General features: G+C 54.8%; 2 protein-coding genes across 4 annotated transcripts; one reads left to right on the top strand and one right to left on the bottom strand.

Moving 5' to 3' along the window:
- Window positions 1–76: 76 nt before the first annotated feature.
- On the top strand, window positions 77–5,848 carry ZNF414 (zinc finger protein 414). 2 transcript variants are annotated; one of them, XM_052702708.1, is made up of 9 exons: window positions 77–173; window positions 2,277–2,386; window positions 2,587–2,664; window positions 2,748–2,855; window positions 3,039–3,144; window positions 3,392–3,918; window positions 4,246–4,296; window positions 5,038–5,196; window positions 5,469–5,848. In XM_052702708.1, the coding sequence occupies exons 2-9, from the start codon at window positions 2,317–2,319 to the stop codon at window positions 5,543–5,545; spliced, it is 1,176 nt and encodes a 391-aa protein (XP_052558668.1). In that variant the 5' UTR covers window positions 77–173; window positions 2,277–2,316; the 3' UTR covers window positions 5,546–5,848. The 2 variants fall into 2 exon arrangements, with proteins under 2 accessions (XP_052558668.1, XP_052558669.1); XM_052702709.1 differs by lacking the exon at window positions 4,246–4,296.
- A 1,365-nt stretch (window positions 5,849–7,213) lies between these two features.
- LOC128090408 (acidic leucine-rich nuclear phosphoprotein 32 family member B) lies at window positions 7,214–15,855 on the bottom strand. Of its 2 annotated transcripts, none has more exons than XM_052702715.1 (7): window positions 15,664–15,855; window positions 12,673–12,822; window positions 12,105–12,227; window positions 10,818–11,016; window positions 10,388–10,506; window positions 9,944–9,998; window positions 7,214–9,130 (listed from the first exon to the last, which is right to left on the bottom strand). In XM_052702715.1, exons 1-7 carry the CDS (start codon window positions 15,715–15,717, stop codon window positions 9,042–9,044), a joined length of 789 nt encoding a protein of 262 aa, XP_052558675.1. In that variant the 5' UTR covers window positions 15,718–15,855; the 3' UTR covers window positions 7,214–9,041. The 2 variants fall into 2 exon arrangements, with proteins under 2 accessions (XP_052558675.1, XP_052558674.1); XM_052702714.1 differs by having other exon boundaries at window positions 10,388–10,509; window positions 15,664–15,852.
- Window positions 15,856–16,486: the final 631 nt, after the last annotated feature.

Genomic DNA, 16,486 nt, shown 5'->3' with positions numbered 1-16,486 from the left:
CTTCCTCCTCCCCATCCCCCCCACTCGCTTTTTTCCTCCTCCTCCTCTTCCCCCCCCTCCCGCCTCCCCCCCCCCCCCCCCCCCCGGCTCTCGCGACAGCTCCGAGAGCAGAAAATGGCCCCGCGGCCGCAACGCCGCCGCTGATGCGCGTTCCGGGCCCCCCCGCAGCCCCGGTACGTGCGGGCGGCACCGCGCTGGGAAGAAGGGGGGGGGGGGGGGGTCACTGCTGAGGCTGCGGTGCCCTCAGGGTGGGGTCAGCCCCTATAGGGCTGTTTGTGTAGGGAATGCTGGCGGGGAGGGGGGGGGGGTGGCTGCTGGCCATAAGGGCTGCTGGCCGGGATTTATTGGGGGGGAAGGGGTCTTGACAATTGTACCGGGTGGCTGCTAGCAAGGGGGAGCTGCATGGGGGGCTGTTGGCCACGGTGCTGTTTGCCATTGTGTGTTGTTGGGGGGCTGTCAGTAATACAAAGGGAGTGTTAGCAGGGGGCTGCCGGCCATAGGGGGGGTGGTAGCAGTGGTGTATTGTTGTTGGGGGGCTGTTGGTAAGACAAAGGGGCTGCTAGCGAGGGGGGGGGAGGGGATAGATGGGGTGCTACTGGTAGATGGGGATGGTAGCCATGAGTGCATGGTTAGGGGGCTGTTAGCATGGGGGGCTGTGAGACATAGAGGCTGCCAGCCGTGGTGTATTGTTGTTGCTGGAGGGCTATCAGTAATTGAAAGGGGAGGTTAGCAGGGGTGGGCTACCAGCCACGGGTGTTGGTAGCCATGGGTGTATTATCTATAGGGGCCATCAGCCACAGGGTGCTGCTAGCCAGGAGGTGCCAGCCATAGGGCTAGTAGCCATGGGGTGAGCAGATGGGAGCTCCCCATGCATGGCATGTGAGTTTGGGAGTACCAGGACATGTTGGCACCCTGAGCATCCCTGGGGTGACCCCGCATCCTCCTCCATGGGGTAAAGATGGGAGGGGGTGTAAAGGCAGAGCCAGGGTCCCTGCTTGGCTGTCACCTCCCAGGGGCGGTCCCATGAGCCAGCCTTTGTCTCTCATCTCCCAAGCCTCTGAGCTGCTGATCACAGAGATGCTTGGATGGGATTATCGGTCCCGTTTCTCCTCCCGGAGTGGATCTGTGAATGTCTTTAAATCATCCTCTGGTTTGCTTGAGGGAGATGAGCTGTGTTCATTATTAATAGAATCAGTCCCAAAGCTGCTCTGGGTGACCGAAGGCTGCAAACCCCTCGGACCCCAGAAGGGGTTATTATGGGGTCACCACTCAGCACAGCAGTGCCATTGGATTTGCAGGAAAATGCTGTGAGAAGCATGCAATGAGGGTGCAGTGGCTCCAGGATTTGGGTTTCCAAGGCAGGGTTTGCTCTGGGGCTGGGGGGTGACATCTCCTGGGGATGGGAACATTGGCTTACAGCCCTTTGCTCAGTGTTGCAGAAGGATGCTGTCCTGCTAGAGATGACAAATGGCAGCAGAACGGTGCAGGTGCCACCACCTCCCCCAAAGCTGGGGTTTGCAGGGCCAAGCATGCTGTGTCCATGCAGCTCCTCACTGTGTCAGGGACAGTTCCTGGAGCAGTGATGTTCCTACACTGTTTCTTGACCCTACCTATCCCTGGGATCATCATAAACCACCACCTCACTGGAAACCCAATGCCACCATCCCCAATGGCACCATTTGGTCCCAGTGCCAGCCCACTCCAGATGAGGACATAAGGGAGCAGGATGCCAAAAAGGCAATTTTTCCAAGTTTGTTTTTTCAAGAAATCAGGAAATTCATTGGAACCTGTGGTGTATGGGGGCTGCCAGCCCCTGGAATGGATACTGCTTGAGGACTCCATCACCAACCCCAGCAACACCTTTCAGTGTCACCCCATGTGCTGAGACAGCCCCCCCCCTCCCCTATCCATCCAGGCTGTGCTTCTCAATACAGCTTGCAATCCCACAGCACCCCAAAACCATGTGTTTTAAGCTGATTTTCCCCTGAAAAGCTGAGGAAATGCTTCCATTACTGTGTCACCTGGGGGAAAGGGGGGGGGTCCTGTGGGTCCAGGGTAGGATTTGCCTATGGATGCTGTGCTGCACCTGATCCTACAAGCTGGTGATGCGTGGGGCAGTGCCCCATGGCATGTGGCAGAGGAAGTGATGCTTGCTTGCTTTGGGGACCATGTGTGAGGGGGGGGAGAGGTGAGGAGGGAGGGTGTTGGCTTTAACACCCAGAGAAGAGCAGTTGCTATGTGCTGAGCATTAACCCCTGCTCCTTGGTTGGGTGCAGCACCACGAAGAAGAGGAGAGCCCCGTGACTTGCAGCGACCATGAAGACGGAGAAGGATGAAACTCTGCCCAACTTCTCCCTGGGGGGGAAATACGTTGGGGAGGGAGCAGGTGAGTCCCTGGGATGGTGTGGGGCAGGCTGCTGTCTGAGGGGTGTGACGCTGGGGGACACCAGAAATCCCATTGTAGGCATAGAGCTATGGCCCCAACCCCACCCCAGATCACGCTCTGCTCCATAGCCAGGGCAGGGTTGAGGGTTTGGGATCACGATGGCTGCACAGAGCACTGACCCTACAACCTCTTCCCTGCAGGCCCCATGACAGCACTGGGGAGTGGAGGAGCCCCCCCAGCACAGGACCTGCGGCTCCTAAAGCGCCGTCCAGCCCCAGGTGAGCTGAGTGCATCACCCACCCTGCTGATCCGTGGGTGAGTAGGGATAGGGGATGAGGCCAATAGAGGTATCTTCTTGCAGGGAAGCACTACGCCTGCTCCAGCTATGGCTGCAAATTGGCCTTCCCCAGCATGCAAGAGCTGATGGACCACCTGAAGGTGCACTACAGACCCACGCAGTCCCTTGAGGGTAAGGGGATGGCAAGATGGGGATGTCATGTGGTGCACAAATAGTGCTCATGGAGCCCAGAGGGGGGTGTGGGGCACAGTGGTGGCACAGCATGGAAGGGGATGGGGACAACACCAGGATCCTCACCCAGGGGCACAGTGCAGCCAGGACAGTGCTGACTCAGCCCCATCTCTTTTTTTGCAGGCAAAACCTTCCAGTGCCCCACGCTGGGCTGCACAGAGACCTTCCCCAGCATGCAGGACCTCATGACCCACATGAAAGTGCACTACAAACCCAACCGCTACTTCAAGTGAGTCCTGGTTCCCCCCACTTGTCCTTGTCTCCCATTTGTCCCTATCCCCTTCTTGTTCCTGTCCCCACCCCATGTCTCTTCGTGGATCCATCCCATGTACACACAGCCCCATCCCATGCCTCATTTGAGGCCACCCAGTACCCCACCGTAACGGGGCAGACCCCAGGTCAGGGGGTCTGTGTGTCCCAAAGTGACCACGGGAGGACTGACTGCCCCAGACCTGACACTGCCTGTGGCCCCACAGATGTGAGAACTGCCTGCTGCGCTTCCGCACCCACCGCTCCCTCTTCAAGCACCTCCACGTCTGCTCCGACCGCGCCAGCAGCCCCGCACCGCCGCCCCAAAAGGCCGAGAAGCCCACCCTGCCCACCGCCTCCACCCAAGAGAAGGAACCCACAGCCAAACCACTCCCCGAGGGGCTGCCCAAGCCTCCCACCGTCATCCGGCACACGGAGAAAGAAGCCATCACCACAGCCCCTGGCACAGACACGGCCTCCAGCCTGCCCGACCTGCCCGGCTCGCTGGAAGCGCTGCCGCTCGTCCCGCCGGCCCCGCATCCCTTCCCGCTGCTGGAACCCAACCTGTTTGGCCCTCCGACCTTGACTCGCTTCTCGGGGCCTCCTCCTCCTCCTCCCCCTTCCTCGGTGCCGTTCCTCTCCTACATGCACCCCCCGGTGCCCTTCAGCCTGCCCACAGCCCAGCCCCGCCTGCGGCCCTGCTCGCCCAGCCATGGCCCGTCAGCCTCCAACGCCGTCTGGAAGAAGAGCCAAGGTGAGCACAGACGGCCCTTAGGGCAGTGCTTCTTCTGCTCTTGGACCAGGACAGCACGACGGCCAGCGAGGATCCCCCCTTCACCCCATAGCCCACAGCCTGGAGCTGCCCACCTCCACCGCCCTCTGCCTCATCCCACCGCCGTTCCCCGCCTCCCCCCACCAAATTGGGAAAGAAAAACAATGAAAGCGATCGCCAAAATCCTCTAAATTGGCTCAGCCCTGCTGCTCCCCCGCATGCTGGGGTGCCAGGCCTGCCCCCCACGTCCCCCCCCACCCAGGGAGGGGAAGGCCTAATGCTTGTCTCGCCCCTCGATTCCCTCCGCAGGTGTGAGTGTCAGCCCACTCCTCCCATGCTTTGGCTCAGGAGTGACTCCAGGTTAGTTCGGCACCGACTGGTTGGGGGCTGCTTTGTCACTGGGGGGGCGGGGGGAGGTGTAGGGGGGGACTCTAGGGGAGGGGAGAGCTCCCCGAGCACAATGGGGAGGGAAAGCACCCTCATTTTGGGGAGCCCTGTGCAGAGGGGATGCTGCCCAGGTAGGGGAGGTTGTTGCTGTCTGCATCATACCCCCCCACACCAGAATCTGCTAAGCTTGGGTTCAGCACCACCAAGAGGGGGTGCAGCAGTTGCTTGGACTCAAACCCCCCCCATTTTTCCAGCAGCCGTGGCCAAGGGACACTGTTTCATGTGATGCCCATAGCCAGCTCTGCTCTTAGATCTGGGGGCCTCTCCAGGATTTGGAGTCCCTCCAACAGAGCGGGGACTTATGCATATTGCAGGGCTCAGCGTGGAAAACTCCCACCCCACAGGTCCATGTAATACCCATGGCCAGCTACGTGCCAAGATTTGGGGTCCCCCCTCTAGATGCAGGGGGCTCTCCCAGATTTGGGGTACCTCCTTGGAGTGGGGTTCTCCTGCCCTGCAGCTCCATGGCACAGCTCCACGCAACACCCATGGCCAACTCCGCTTTTAGGTTTGGGACCCCTCTTGCTGTGGGGTCTCCCCCAGATCTGTGACCCGTTCATATTGCAGTGCTCAGAACGGGGAGCTTCTACCCCATTCGTGCCCACGGGTGCTGCCAGCAGGCTCTGTGCTTCCCTCCTTCACCTGTCCTTGCAGGGCACTCCTCCAACAGCCGGATCGTGTGGGAGCACACGCGGGGCCGCTACACCTGCATGCAGTGCCCCTATTCCACTGCCTCCCGGGAGGAGATGACTCTGCACATCGAGGAGCACCGCAAGAACCCAGCACCAGCTGGGCGCATGGACACAGACGTGGGTATGGCCTTGGGAAGGGGGCTATGGGGGACCCCAGGTGCTCTCTTTGAATGGGATTGAGCATGAGCATCCCCTTCTTTCCCTTCAGTCCCTAAGGGGTGAGAATGGGGCTCTCAGAGGGTGTGGTTTGGAGGAAGAAGGTGTTAATGTGGATCAACCCCACTGCTGTCCTCACGATAGCATCCCAGCATGCTTCCAGGCCACAGCATACCCCCAAAGCAACCTGTGCAGCTCAGCCCCCACACCTGACGGCTCTCTTCCTTTTCCCTACAGATTTTGGGGTGAGCATCGCCTCCTTCCACTCGAAGCTGACGCCAGAGATGGAGAACTCCCTATACTCGCAGCTCTGAGGAGCTCTGCTCCTGCTGAACTGAGGGCACCGCATGCTCCACGCCTCAGCACTGGGACCCTGGGAGCATCCCCCACCATGGGCTGCCAGAGGAGGGTGGCAATTGGTGTTCTCTTTTTTTTTTTTTTTTGAGTCTCCCTTTTATTTTTGAAATGCTAAGCCCCCTAGGAGCCCTCGTGTCCCTCCCTTCCCTAGAAGTTCTATTGCTCCAGCCTGCGAGGAGGGGGTGAGAGGTTGGGGGGAGCCCAATGGATGCTCAGGAACAAGGTCTGGAAATTAATAAATAGGAATTGTACAGGAGGAACGGCTGGGAGAGCCTCTGTGGGGGGCAACAAGGAGCTGTGCCAGCCCTAAGGAGCTGCCCCTCCACCCCAGAGAGGGGGCAGGAGGGGCAGCAGGGGCTCTGCATCGAACAGCAGGGGATCCCACCATGGGAAGGGTGTGGAAAGGGTGGGTTTGAAGGAGACACAGCATTTACAACAGACTCCATAGGGAGGAGGCCAGTATCATCCAGGTGCAGCTCCCGTCGTCCTGCTGCCCTATTGGGTGCTCAGGCTTTGCCCCCTGTGCTGCAGCACCTGGAGCTTTTATTTTCTTTGGCTGGAAGATGGATTTTCTGCAAGCAGTAGCTGAGAACTACTCTACTACTCATTCCATGTGTATCGCTCATAGCAGCTGGAGGGGAGGCACTGCAGGATTCCTGCAGCAGAGCTGAAGCTGCTCTTTTCCCAAGAACACCGACCCCATAACACAGATCTTGAGGGGGCTGCATGCTCCCAGCTCCCTCCATGCAGCCCTGCAGCCATAGCTCCAGCACGCCCAGCTTTGTGTATAGGGGAAGGTGAGCACAGGGAGCAGCCCCAGCTACTCCTGCTGGGGATTGAACACTGAGCAGCAACAGTGAGGCTGCACAAATCCTCACCAGCCCCTGGGCTGGCCACAGAGCAACGCCCTGGGCACAACCACCCTGCAAAGAGCCCACACAGAACTGGCAGTCACAGCTCACCAGGACCACGCAGCCCTATAGGCACCTTAAAACCTCAGGGAGGAGGCACAGCTCACCTTTCTGAGTCCTCCAAAGCCCTCCAACCTTGCCTGGGTTCAGGTCCCAACACCCAACCCCCTCTCCAGCGTTGCCTTTGGGGTGTACCAACACTGGGGCTGTTCACCCCTCTCCACCCTTAAGCTGTATCACTGTCCTCAGCAGGGCCTCCCAGCAGAGTCGAAGCCGTTCTCATGCACTTCTCAACATTTAACCGCAGACTTTTCCTACAGATAGAAAAGCAGATACACACCTACCTGTCCTTCAGCAGCCCCACAGCTCCCCATGAACCTGGTGCTGGCAATTCACAGGAGCAACCCACAACAGGAGCTGCCATACAACCATACAAACCCCACAGACACATCCTGCATGGCTTCCCCAGCACGTTTCCCATCCAAGCCCTCCATCCCCACCCCAATGATAACAGACAAGCTTCACTTACCGAGAATCCTCCACAAATTAAAAAAAAAAGGGCATGGAAAGGTGAGCAGAGCCATCACTGCTGTGGGAGAGGATCCAGCTGCTCAAGAAAAACTGCCCCAGAACTTCCAAGGCAGGGCTCCATGGGCTGCTGGCAGCTCTGGAGTTCCTAGAGCAGAGGCAGTGAAGACGACATTCATTGCAATGGATTTTTAAAAACTGAAGTCTTTATTAAAAGTTTTATCCAAATTTTGTAACAAAAGATACAAAAGGGCTGGAGATCCTTATTCCTGGGACTAGTCTGACCAATCGAAACCTGACAGTGACTAGGCTATTATAAAATCCATACAATCTGCTAAAAATGCAGGGAAAAAAATTAGAAGTAACTGCTGCTCTGATTTTTTTTTTTTTTTTCCTTTTTAAAATTCCTTTAACATTTATAAGTTACTCAGTTTGCATTTTACAGGAGTAGTTCTTCTCTGAATGGTTACAGCTACTGTACAATGCAAGAGACAACGGCAAGAACAGAACAAAGCAACAGAAACTCTGATGTGCTGCAAACACACACCACTCCTGAAGGAACTCTGTGAGCCTCACCTCCAGGCACCGGGTGCCAAAGCATCGCCTGGAGCACCGAGCAGAGCTCTGCAAAGTGCCAGTGCCCCCGCAGCAGTGGGATGCTCCCAGCACCGCGTTGCTCCCTCTGTCCCCAAACGCAGGCACCCAGCACCCAACAGTTCCCCACCCCTGCAGGCCACAGGGCCAGGTTTCTCCAGAAGCTATCAGCTGTGCCATCTGAACACGTCGTGGCAAAGGAAAGAAGGGTCAGAGGCCAGAAACCCTGCGGTGGAGAGCTAGCCCTGGTCCAATTCCCCCCTTCCCTGCTCCAGCCACTCCAGGTCAGAGGGAGACATGCCCCATGGCTGCTCCTGCAGCACGTGAACAGCATGAATGGGAGCAAGCTGGATTTCTGATCAATGGACTTCTCTTCATGTTGAAAAGGAAAAAGGAGGAGGACGCACACCAGGCAACTGTCCAGAGCTGTTACTGGCTAGCAGAAGGACCCTGAGAATATATAGGCTAACACGGTCTCCTGGGGAACGCCGAGTTAGGTGCATCACAGTGATACTGGTTGAACGTGTTCTGTACAGTGCGAAATGGAGTTTGACAGAAGTGCAGTATCCCTAAACCTGCTATTTCCTATCTCTTCCCAAAGCACAGGCTGCTAGAACGATGACATGCCTCAGCACAGCAGATGTTCGGGACCATAAACCAGCACTACTTGGGCATCCAAGTCAAAGTTATTAGGTGGCAATCAGGAAAAAAAAAAACATTCCAGTTTATAAAAAGTAGGAAAGCAAGTACAGGGCTACTGCAAGGTGCTTCACCAGAGGTACCAGGTCTTGCAAGCAGTCAACCCCCCGCCCAAGACCCCAGGCACCCCACAATCCCAGCACTAAAGTATCTTCAAGCATATCCAGAGATCACATCACCATTATTTCTGATCAGAGAGACCTCAGTGATCGGTTGCTTAAGAGTCCATTCAGATGAACCAGATTTGCACCCACTGCTCAAGATGGCTCGAGTGTCTTCAGAAAGCAGGTCTGAGGGCATGCAGATAGCAAACACCTTCTTGGTTGTCAGGCAGGGTGGCAGGCTGGAGCTCTGGGTCCAGTGTGGCAAGGCTGATTTCAGACACCAAAGATACCCTAGGAGGAAATTTTTTTCTTTTTCTTTTTTTTTCTTTTTTTTTTTTCTTTTTTTTTTTTTCTTTTTTTTTTTTGCAAACTGCTGCACAAACCACAGAACGGAGAAAGCCTTTGGTCATGAGATACTTGTGAGAAAGAGAGCCTTGTATGGAAGATTCCCCTGAATGCCTACAGTATTCTACATCTTAAAAAAATATATTGTGGACGCTGCAGCCATACAAAGGGGAGGAGGAGTGGGAGATGGGGATTTACAGTCTCACATAGACACAACGGGGAGGTTAAGACAAGCACAGTCATAGTCTGTAAAACTGATTGGCTCGCTGGGATCAGTCATCCTCATCATCCTCTTCGTCTTCTGGGTCTTCCTCTCCTTCATCCTCTAGATTTCGTTTTCTCTTCTCCCCCCGTGGAAGGTCTGCAAACAGAGGTGAAGCATGAAGTTCTGTTCAGTCTTGAGGAACAGCACTTGAATTGCAGCTACAAGCCTCAGCAGCCACAGCTTGCCAGTGAGCAAGCACAGACTAGACTCTCACCATGACGTATGAGATCCACCCAGCTCAGTTTCTCATGCTACCCAAAAAGCATGGACTCAGAAGCAGCAGTAACAATTTTTATGGCCTCCAAGCATCCTACATTTCATCAAGTGCTCCAAAGCAGGCTTTTTGTTGAGCAGTCCCAAAAGCTCGACTATACAGTTCAGTCATTTCTGACAGAACTCAAGAAAGAACATTTAAAGTCATGTCAGCCACCACATTCTGTCAGTGTGTTTGGGTGCTTATAACCAGAGGAGTCTGGGCTCAAGTCAAGCTCAGGTCTATACCCCTCTCTACAGCTGACAGGAGAGAGGAGCTCCTCTCACAGAGACTGCTAACAAGAGAGTCTATGACAGAAGCCCCAGTCTGGCAAGAGCCATCAGTTCAAGCTACTTAGACAGGTTCACTAGGCAATCTACCCCTAATATTTGGCTGATTTGGCTTGATAGGCATTAACAGGCACTGAAACTTATTTCCCCATCACTACTACCTAACTCTCAGGTTTTAGCCACTATTTTCTAGTTAGCTCAGACACAAGCAACAGCTTAGCAGTGCCTCCAAGGAGGAACGCTGCATTGTCATGGGAAAGCTGAAGGCAACAAGGCACAGAAGCTTGGGAAGCTCTAATAGAGCAAACATGCCAAGACTGTCAAGACAGCTTTGCAAGGCACATAGGTTATTAGAATTCAACTTACCATCATCAGCTTCATCATCTTCTTCATCCTCACCATCTTCCTCCTCATCTTCCTCCTAGAATCAAAACAAGACACCATGTTACACAAACCACAATGCTTTTCCTTCAACTCTGCTCCTGCCTTACTTAGGGTGCCAGGTACAAGCTGAGCATGGAGAAGCTCCTCTTTCTGTAACAGCACTTGTTAAGAGTTTACATGTATGGCTTTTATGGCTTGACAACTGATACAGAAACATCAGTCCAAATAGAAAATTACTGAACCAGAAAACTCTGATGGAGTAAGAATTTTCTGGATGGGAAAAGCCAAAGCCCAGGGTAGGACCCCTTGAATCTGCCCACAAACAGGCACCTGTGACACCTGGTCTGATGGGTCACAACATACAAACACACTGTAAAGCAAGCCAAAATGCTGCTGAAGACATACAGTAATGACAGAAAGCCTCACCTCATCATCTACTCCATCCTCCTCCTCTTCACCTTCCAGATCATCATCTTCATCATCTTCTTCATCGATGACTTCTTCATCCAAGTCATCTTCCTCATCATCATCCTCCTCTTCCTCACCTTCTACCAAAGGCAAAGATATTATGGTTTCCAAATATTTGCTAATCCCAGACAGAATGCCCACAACTCCCAGAGCAGAGGTAATAGGAAAAGGACCTCACACCAAACAAGCACACACAAGGAGTACCAGCAGCAAGCCCTGCCAGCTTGCAGCAAGCCTCACTTCTCTGCAGCCCATCAAAGAAAGGAATGAGCAGGGCTGTCCAAACAGCCCCTACTTCAGTGGCAAGTTATAATCATTTATATAGCAACACAACCGTAGAGAATGGGAAAATGGGCTGTTCCCCAAGAAAAAGGATTAAATTTCTTACCTTCCCCATTCTCATATTCATCTTCCAGGCCATCCCCATCTGCCTCAGGGTCTGAGTCAGGAGCTTCCTGCTCATCAGCATCAAATCCATCTAGGTACGTGAGCTGGGGCAGAAGGGTGAACACACTCTCCCTGTAGTTGATGAGCATCGTAACCTCGCAGTTGAAGAGGTCCAGACTATGCAGGTTTGGCAACTTTTTCTGCAAAGATTAAGTCAGCAGATCATTCACAAGTCAACCCTTTAACAGAAGATCAAGCAGCCATTAGAATACAGATGGTTTGCTTACTACCCATATCTAATACCAAGAAGGATATTTGCATGCATTATTTTCACCATATGCTCCTCATGTGGAGATACGTTGCTGGTTTTCCTAAGCATAGGACAACACTTATGCTGAAAGATGACTCCTTTTCAGCTCCCCTGTCCTACAGCTTCCTCTCCTTGGACCCATATGGGAATCTTACGCCTTCTTAGATGATGGAGTGGGTAACAAACACAGTGCCCAGCTCCCACACAGCAGGAGGAATTACAAAATCAGGCTCACAGTGCCCAGAAACATCAGGCAAAATGCCCAAGAGCACAACACAGGCAGCTCAGTGCTTGCAAACTGTACCTGATGTGCTTTTCAGCACAGCCACCGCAGCTCCTCCAGTCAGGCTACCACACTGTGCACCCAGCTAAGCAAAGGAGAACAGTTTCCAGCTCTTTCTGGAGAGGATGGAGGGACCACAGATAACAGCTACTGAGGCCAACTCCCTAGATCAGGCCTTTCACAGCTACTAAGTCTAGATGACAAGGCAAAAGCCTTCCTTAGGGCAGTTTAGCTGCACCAGCAATGGTGCTCCTGCATTCTTAACAGGAAACTCCTGCAATGTAAGTTGTGACAGCACCCATGGTCACAGTGCAGCATCATTGTCTTTGGATTGATGCAATGGAAGCCCTCACTGGTGTCCAAGCAACTCATCTCCATGACACCCCAGGTGCCACCTACCTCAAACTGCATCCGACCCATTAACGGTCCTTTCTCAGATGGACACTGAGCACTGCATCCACAGTTTTACTCATCCAGCCCAAATTTCATGCTTCTTTTTAGCAACTGGCTGCTGGTTTTCCAGACAGTGGAGCCATTAACTATTAGCCCAGCCTCAAATTGGACCCACTCATCTGTGCCCATCAGAACCACGAAGTGCTGTTGGAACAGTTACCAAGATGTTGGACTTCTGCTGCACAGACATGCTCCCCAAAGGAAATATCATCCCTCAGATCCCAGCACTGCCTTTCACTCACCAAGGGTTCCAGGGTATTGATGTCTTTGATCTTGTTGCCACTTAGATTCAAGTGTGTCAGGTTAGGAGTTCTCTCTGCTAGAACTTCAAGGCCACCAGAAATCCGGTTATCACTCAGCTCCAGCTGCCAGAAGGAAACATCATATGGTCACAAAGTGTTTCAGCTTTTCACAAAGGGAATACAGTTCCCTGACAACTAGACCGTAGCAGAACCCTGTTCATTAGAGAAGCAGCTCCAGTTTTCACTGAGATCCCATTTCCAAGTTAAATATAGCACCACTCCCAGCCACTTCGTACTGCAGGTTTGAGGGAGCAGTTATCCAGCCACCTAACTACAAACACTAAAACCTAAAATACAAGACTGAAATTTACAACAGTAGAAACACAAAAGGATGCTTAAAATGCAAGCTTAAAAATATCTTCTCACACTACAAAATAACCTCTTAATTGCTCAGCTTACAGACTGAGAATCCAAGAGTCTTATCTCCAGCTAATGCAGGAACAAGCTCTGACCAGATACAGATCAGCCTGCCTGTCTCAGAGCAAGGACTGCTGGAGATGGGACTCACCTTTCGGAGCTTGTTAAGTTTGGGGAGATTGGAGATGGACAGCAGGTTGACGTTGATCATGCTGAGGAACTCCAGGTTCTCAAAATCTGAAGAGAGCCCGACGATCTTCCCATCATCCGAACGGCAGTTATCAAGAACCAGCTCTTTCACCTGCCAACAGAGACACTCAGGAGCTGTCATTGCACATCCAGCTGAGTCTCACCTCAAATCCACCAAGCTGACTGTAGGCTCAGTGAAGCTTCACAGCAGCAGGCATATCTAGAGGTCTCCCTGCGCTCACCCTAGGGGACACGCAAGATCTTAAAGCCAAACCACTTCTGAGAGAGCACAAGTTACTGCAGTGAGGATTTCAACCTTTAAATATAAGCTGTACAACTTTGCACCACCATACATCTGACTCCAGCCAAGGCCTGCCAGAAGCCTTTCTTCACTAGGAAGCCTTCAGAGGTTGAACCATAAGGTTGCTTCAAAGCATTTCACACATAGCTTCAGAAAGCTTCGAGAGCCACAACCCAGGTAGAGCTAACAAAATACCAAACTAGGTCACCTGGTTCTGTCCCCTTTGGTCCTCCCCACAACACCAGGCCTGCCTTGGGCACTGGAAAGCCTGTCCCAAACAGCCACTGAAGGCACATTCCCCACATGGACTCAATGATCCTGATAGGTCCTTTCCAAATCAGGATATTTTATGGAGCAAACCCCTCACACCCCTTAGCCTCCAAGCTCTTCATACACTGATGGCATCCAATATCTTGCCAAGCACAGACTACATGCACAGCAGTCATCTTTACCTGTTCTTTCAGTATAAACCCCCCACAACAATAAGACCACAGACCTGCGCCCTGGAAGCACTCAAAAAGCAGACACACATACCTGCAGCCACCCCCCCTCTCTGAAGCACAGCTCCAGTTGTTGTGGGCCATTCCCAAAACTTGCTTTTACCCCATACATTCTTCCTCACAAAGATGCAAAAATGAGTCTTGGCCAGAAAGATCTTGTTGCTCTCCAAATCCCTCCTTTGCAGATCTCTAATTTTACCTCCTGCTCAGATCAGCCAACTCTTAGGAAGTCATACGAACTTCACTTGGTCCTGTTGTAAGGGAGCTTTCTTCCAGGGTTGCCCTGCCAACTTCACAGCAGCAACCCAGGTCAAAACGAGTTAACACAAACTCCTGAGGTGGCTGTACTGGTCAGGGCTCTGAGCAAAAAAGCTCAACCAAGAGTTCTGCAGCTGAACTCATTTTGCTCCTCAAACAAAACTCTGATTAAACTGAGACTCAGTGTCCAAGCACAGAGTACTTTTCTGTCTGGCTGTCACTTGGTTCACTCTCACCACAGAAGTGTGAGTGAACATTACTGGGTTAAGAACCAACCTAGCTGAGGAGAGACCTGCTTAACTTGGAGCAGAGCCTTGCCCTGGCCAGCAGAACAAACGCTGCAGCTGGCAGTGCAAAAGCAGAACAGGACTGAGCAGCCAGGACTGCTCCTTCCAGCAGCAGTACTGGCTCGTACCAGCCTCGGCTGCAGGGCACACACGCTCTGAGCCTGCTCTTTTCCCCAGCATGCCACACTCAAATTCCTGGTGTCAAACAAGAGGAAACCTGCAGCTTGCAGCCTCCAAGGGACACTTCTGTTCCTCACACTGTTCTCGTTCTGCAAGTTCCTTCACCATCCAGAAAGGCTCTAGCTTCAACCACAAGCTCCATTTATGGAGCGTTTTCCTTGTGATCCCAGCTCGATTTTAAGCAACCCAGGGCAACGTGCTGCAGAGACGCAGCGATCTGTTCCAGGAGCTGGATGACAGTCACAGCTATCTTGCCATGAGGAAGCCAGCAGGATGGCACAGCCGGCCTCAGATAAGGACAGGCCTCTTTGCTGAAGCACTGCACACAGCAGCGATGAGCTGCTCCAGAAGCTGAGGCTTAAAGGACAACACAAACGGCTTGAAAGGGTGCACAAGTCCCAGCCTCAAGCTCTGGCTGACCGCTGTGTGCAGTGTGATCTAAACACCATAGCAGCGAGGCAGTTTAACTGGCCCCACCAGCTGAGCAGACAGCATTCCTCAGCACAGCAAAGGACATACAAGCCACAGGCAGGCACTGGGAAGGAGAAAGTTCAGCCAAAGCGGCAATGGAGAAGGAAACTGAGCAGCAAAGTGATTTAGGACAGCTCAGCTATCGCCTCGCTCCTTTTTTTAGGCTGGGTAGGTCTATCACAGCACCCTCCTCCTGCCAACGTGGGCTCTTCATGTCCGTGCTTCAGCACTGAGCTTCCCCTCCTCCAAGAAGGAAGAAACCCCACTCCAAGGCACAGGCCCGAGCATGGGAATTTCCACCTTTCTTTCCCCACTTTCTCCTCTCACAGCGAGCCCACGCAGCCCTGCCTGCCTGCGCGAAGGAGAGGCCGGGCTGTGAATCACCACCAGCAGCGGGGAAAGTACAACCCGTGCTGCTGCCATCGCCGGCTACGCTACGAGCTCGGCTCACCGGGAGCCTGCAGGGCGATCAGAGCCCCGCACACCGGGCAGCCCGCAGCCCCGGGGGCGGCACGGTGCCTTCCCACGTTCCCCACGCAGCAGCGGGGCGGGCGGGCTGGCAGCGGGGCGCGGCCGTGCCGGGCTCCTGGGGGCACAGCAGGCTTTAAGGAAGGCTCGAGGCCGCAGCCCCAACACGAGGCAACTCCGGTCCTCGCCGCCCCTCAGCTCCGGCCCTCGGCGCAGTGCCTCCATGGCGCCCGGGGCCGCCCCTAACATGGCCGAGCCGCGTGCGCGGGGCCGCTCCGGCCATGTTAGACGGCCCGGCGCGGCGGGAGCCATCTCAGCACCATTTTGGGCGAGCTCCGGGCACGGTAACGGCGGCAGCGCCGCCCAGCCCTGCTCCGACACGTGCGCACGCTCCGCCGTGGCGCCCACGGGCCGAGCCGGGCCCCGCCGCTCGCTTCGCGTTCCTCCCCGCCCTCCCGGCCCCGCCATGTGCTCGGCGGCAGCGCTACCTCTCCAGGCTTCTTGTTGCGCAGCTCCAGCGTGAGCCGCTTTTTCATCTCCATTCTCCCGCCGCCGCCGTGCCGGGCTGAGCCGAGCCGAACCGAGCAGAGCTAGAACCGAGCTCGCCGAAGCCGAGCCGAGCCGAGCCCGCCGGAGCCCGCGCGCCGCCGCCGCCGCCGCTTATATAGAGGAAGGCGCCAACGGCAACAAAGGCGGCGCGCCAAGCGCCCCCTGGCGGCTCCGCGCCCCTCCGCGCCGCGCAGCCCCGGACCCCGCCGCGCCACAGCGCCCCCTGGCGGGTTCCGCCGCGCGTGGCGGGCGAGGGGCGGCCCTCGACAAAATGGCACCCCGGGGCGCGGGTGGGGGTGCGCGGGGCCGTGCGGCTCAGCGCCCTGCTTCAGGGCTCCGTCTCCTCGGGGAGAGTGCTGGCGGGCTGCCGGGCCCGTCGCGCAGCCGCAGTGTGTGGTGGCACAGCCATGTCCGGCGTGGCGGTGTGGAGTGACGGTGCAGTTCTGCAGGCTCGCCCTGTGCTTATCATGGCGACGTTTGGACTCAAAAAACGCTGTCCCGGTCTGAAATGTTCAGGTGGTCCCGATGCCTTCAGTCCCTGCGGATGGGAGCCAGGACAAGGTTAACCCAGTGCAGGGGAAATCACCACATCACGTCCCCTCATGGCAGTAGGGCTTTGGGATCTCCTCCATGTCCCAGTCCCTGGTTGGGACAAGGTTGCTGTATGATCTCCCCATTACCAGCAGGTCACCACGTTACATCCCCTCACTGCTTCCTTCATGGCTGTGGAGCTTCAGGGGGACACATCCAGGTCCCCTTGGA

The sequence above is a fragment of the Tympanuchus pallidicinctus genome, unplaced genomic scaffold (genome assembly GCF_026119805.1).
Source record: "Tympanuchus pallidicinctus isolate F22 unplaced genomic scaffold, pur_lepc_1.0 scaffold46, whole genome shotgun sequence".
Classification (NCBI taxonomy): Eukaryota; Metazoa; Chordata; class Aves; order Galliformes; family Phasianidae; genus Tympanuchus; species Tympanuchus pallidicinctus.
Note: the sequence above shows the minus strand (reverse complement) of the source record. Positions and strands in the feature narration are given on the sequence as shown.

Excerpts from the sequence above, each read along its gene's own strand:
- ZNF414 (XM_052702708.1), top strand. The coding sequence starts at position 2,317 with ATGAAGACGGAGAAGGATGAAACTCTGCCCAACTTCTCCCTGGGGGGG. Across the intron at positions 2,387-2,586 it reads ATACGTTGGGGAGGGAGCAG|GCCCCATGACAGCACTGGGG; the intron begins GTGAGTCCCTGG and ends TCTTCCCTGCAG. Across the intron at positions 5,197-5,468 it reads GCGCATGGACACAGACGTGG|ATTTTGGGGTGAGCATCGCC; the intron begins GTATGGCCTTGG and ends TTTTCCCTACAG.
- LOC128090408 (XM_052702714.1), bottom strand. The coding sequence starts at position 15,717 with ATGGAGATGAAAAAGCGGCTCACGCTGGAGCTGCGCAACAAGAAGCCT. Across the intron at positions 12,228-12,672 it reads AACTTAACAAGCTCCGAAAG|CTGGAGCTGAGTGATAACCG; the intron begins GTGAGTCCCATC and ends TCCTTCTGGCAG. Across the intron at positions 9,131-9,943 it reads AGATGATGAAGCTGATGATG|ACCTTCCACGGGGGGAGAAG; the intron begins GTAAGTTGAATT and ends CTCTGTTTGCAG.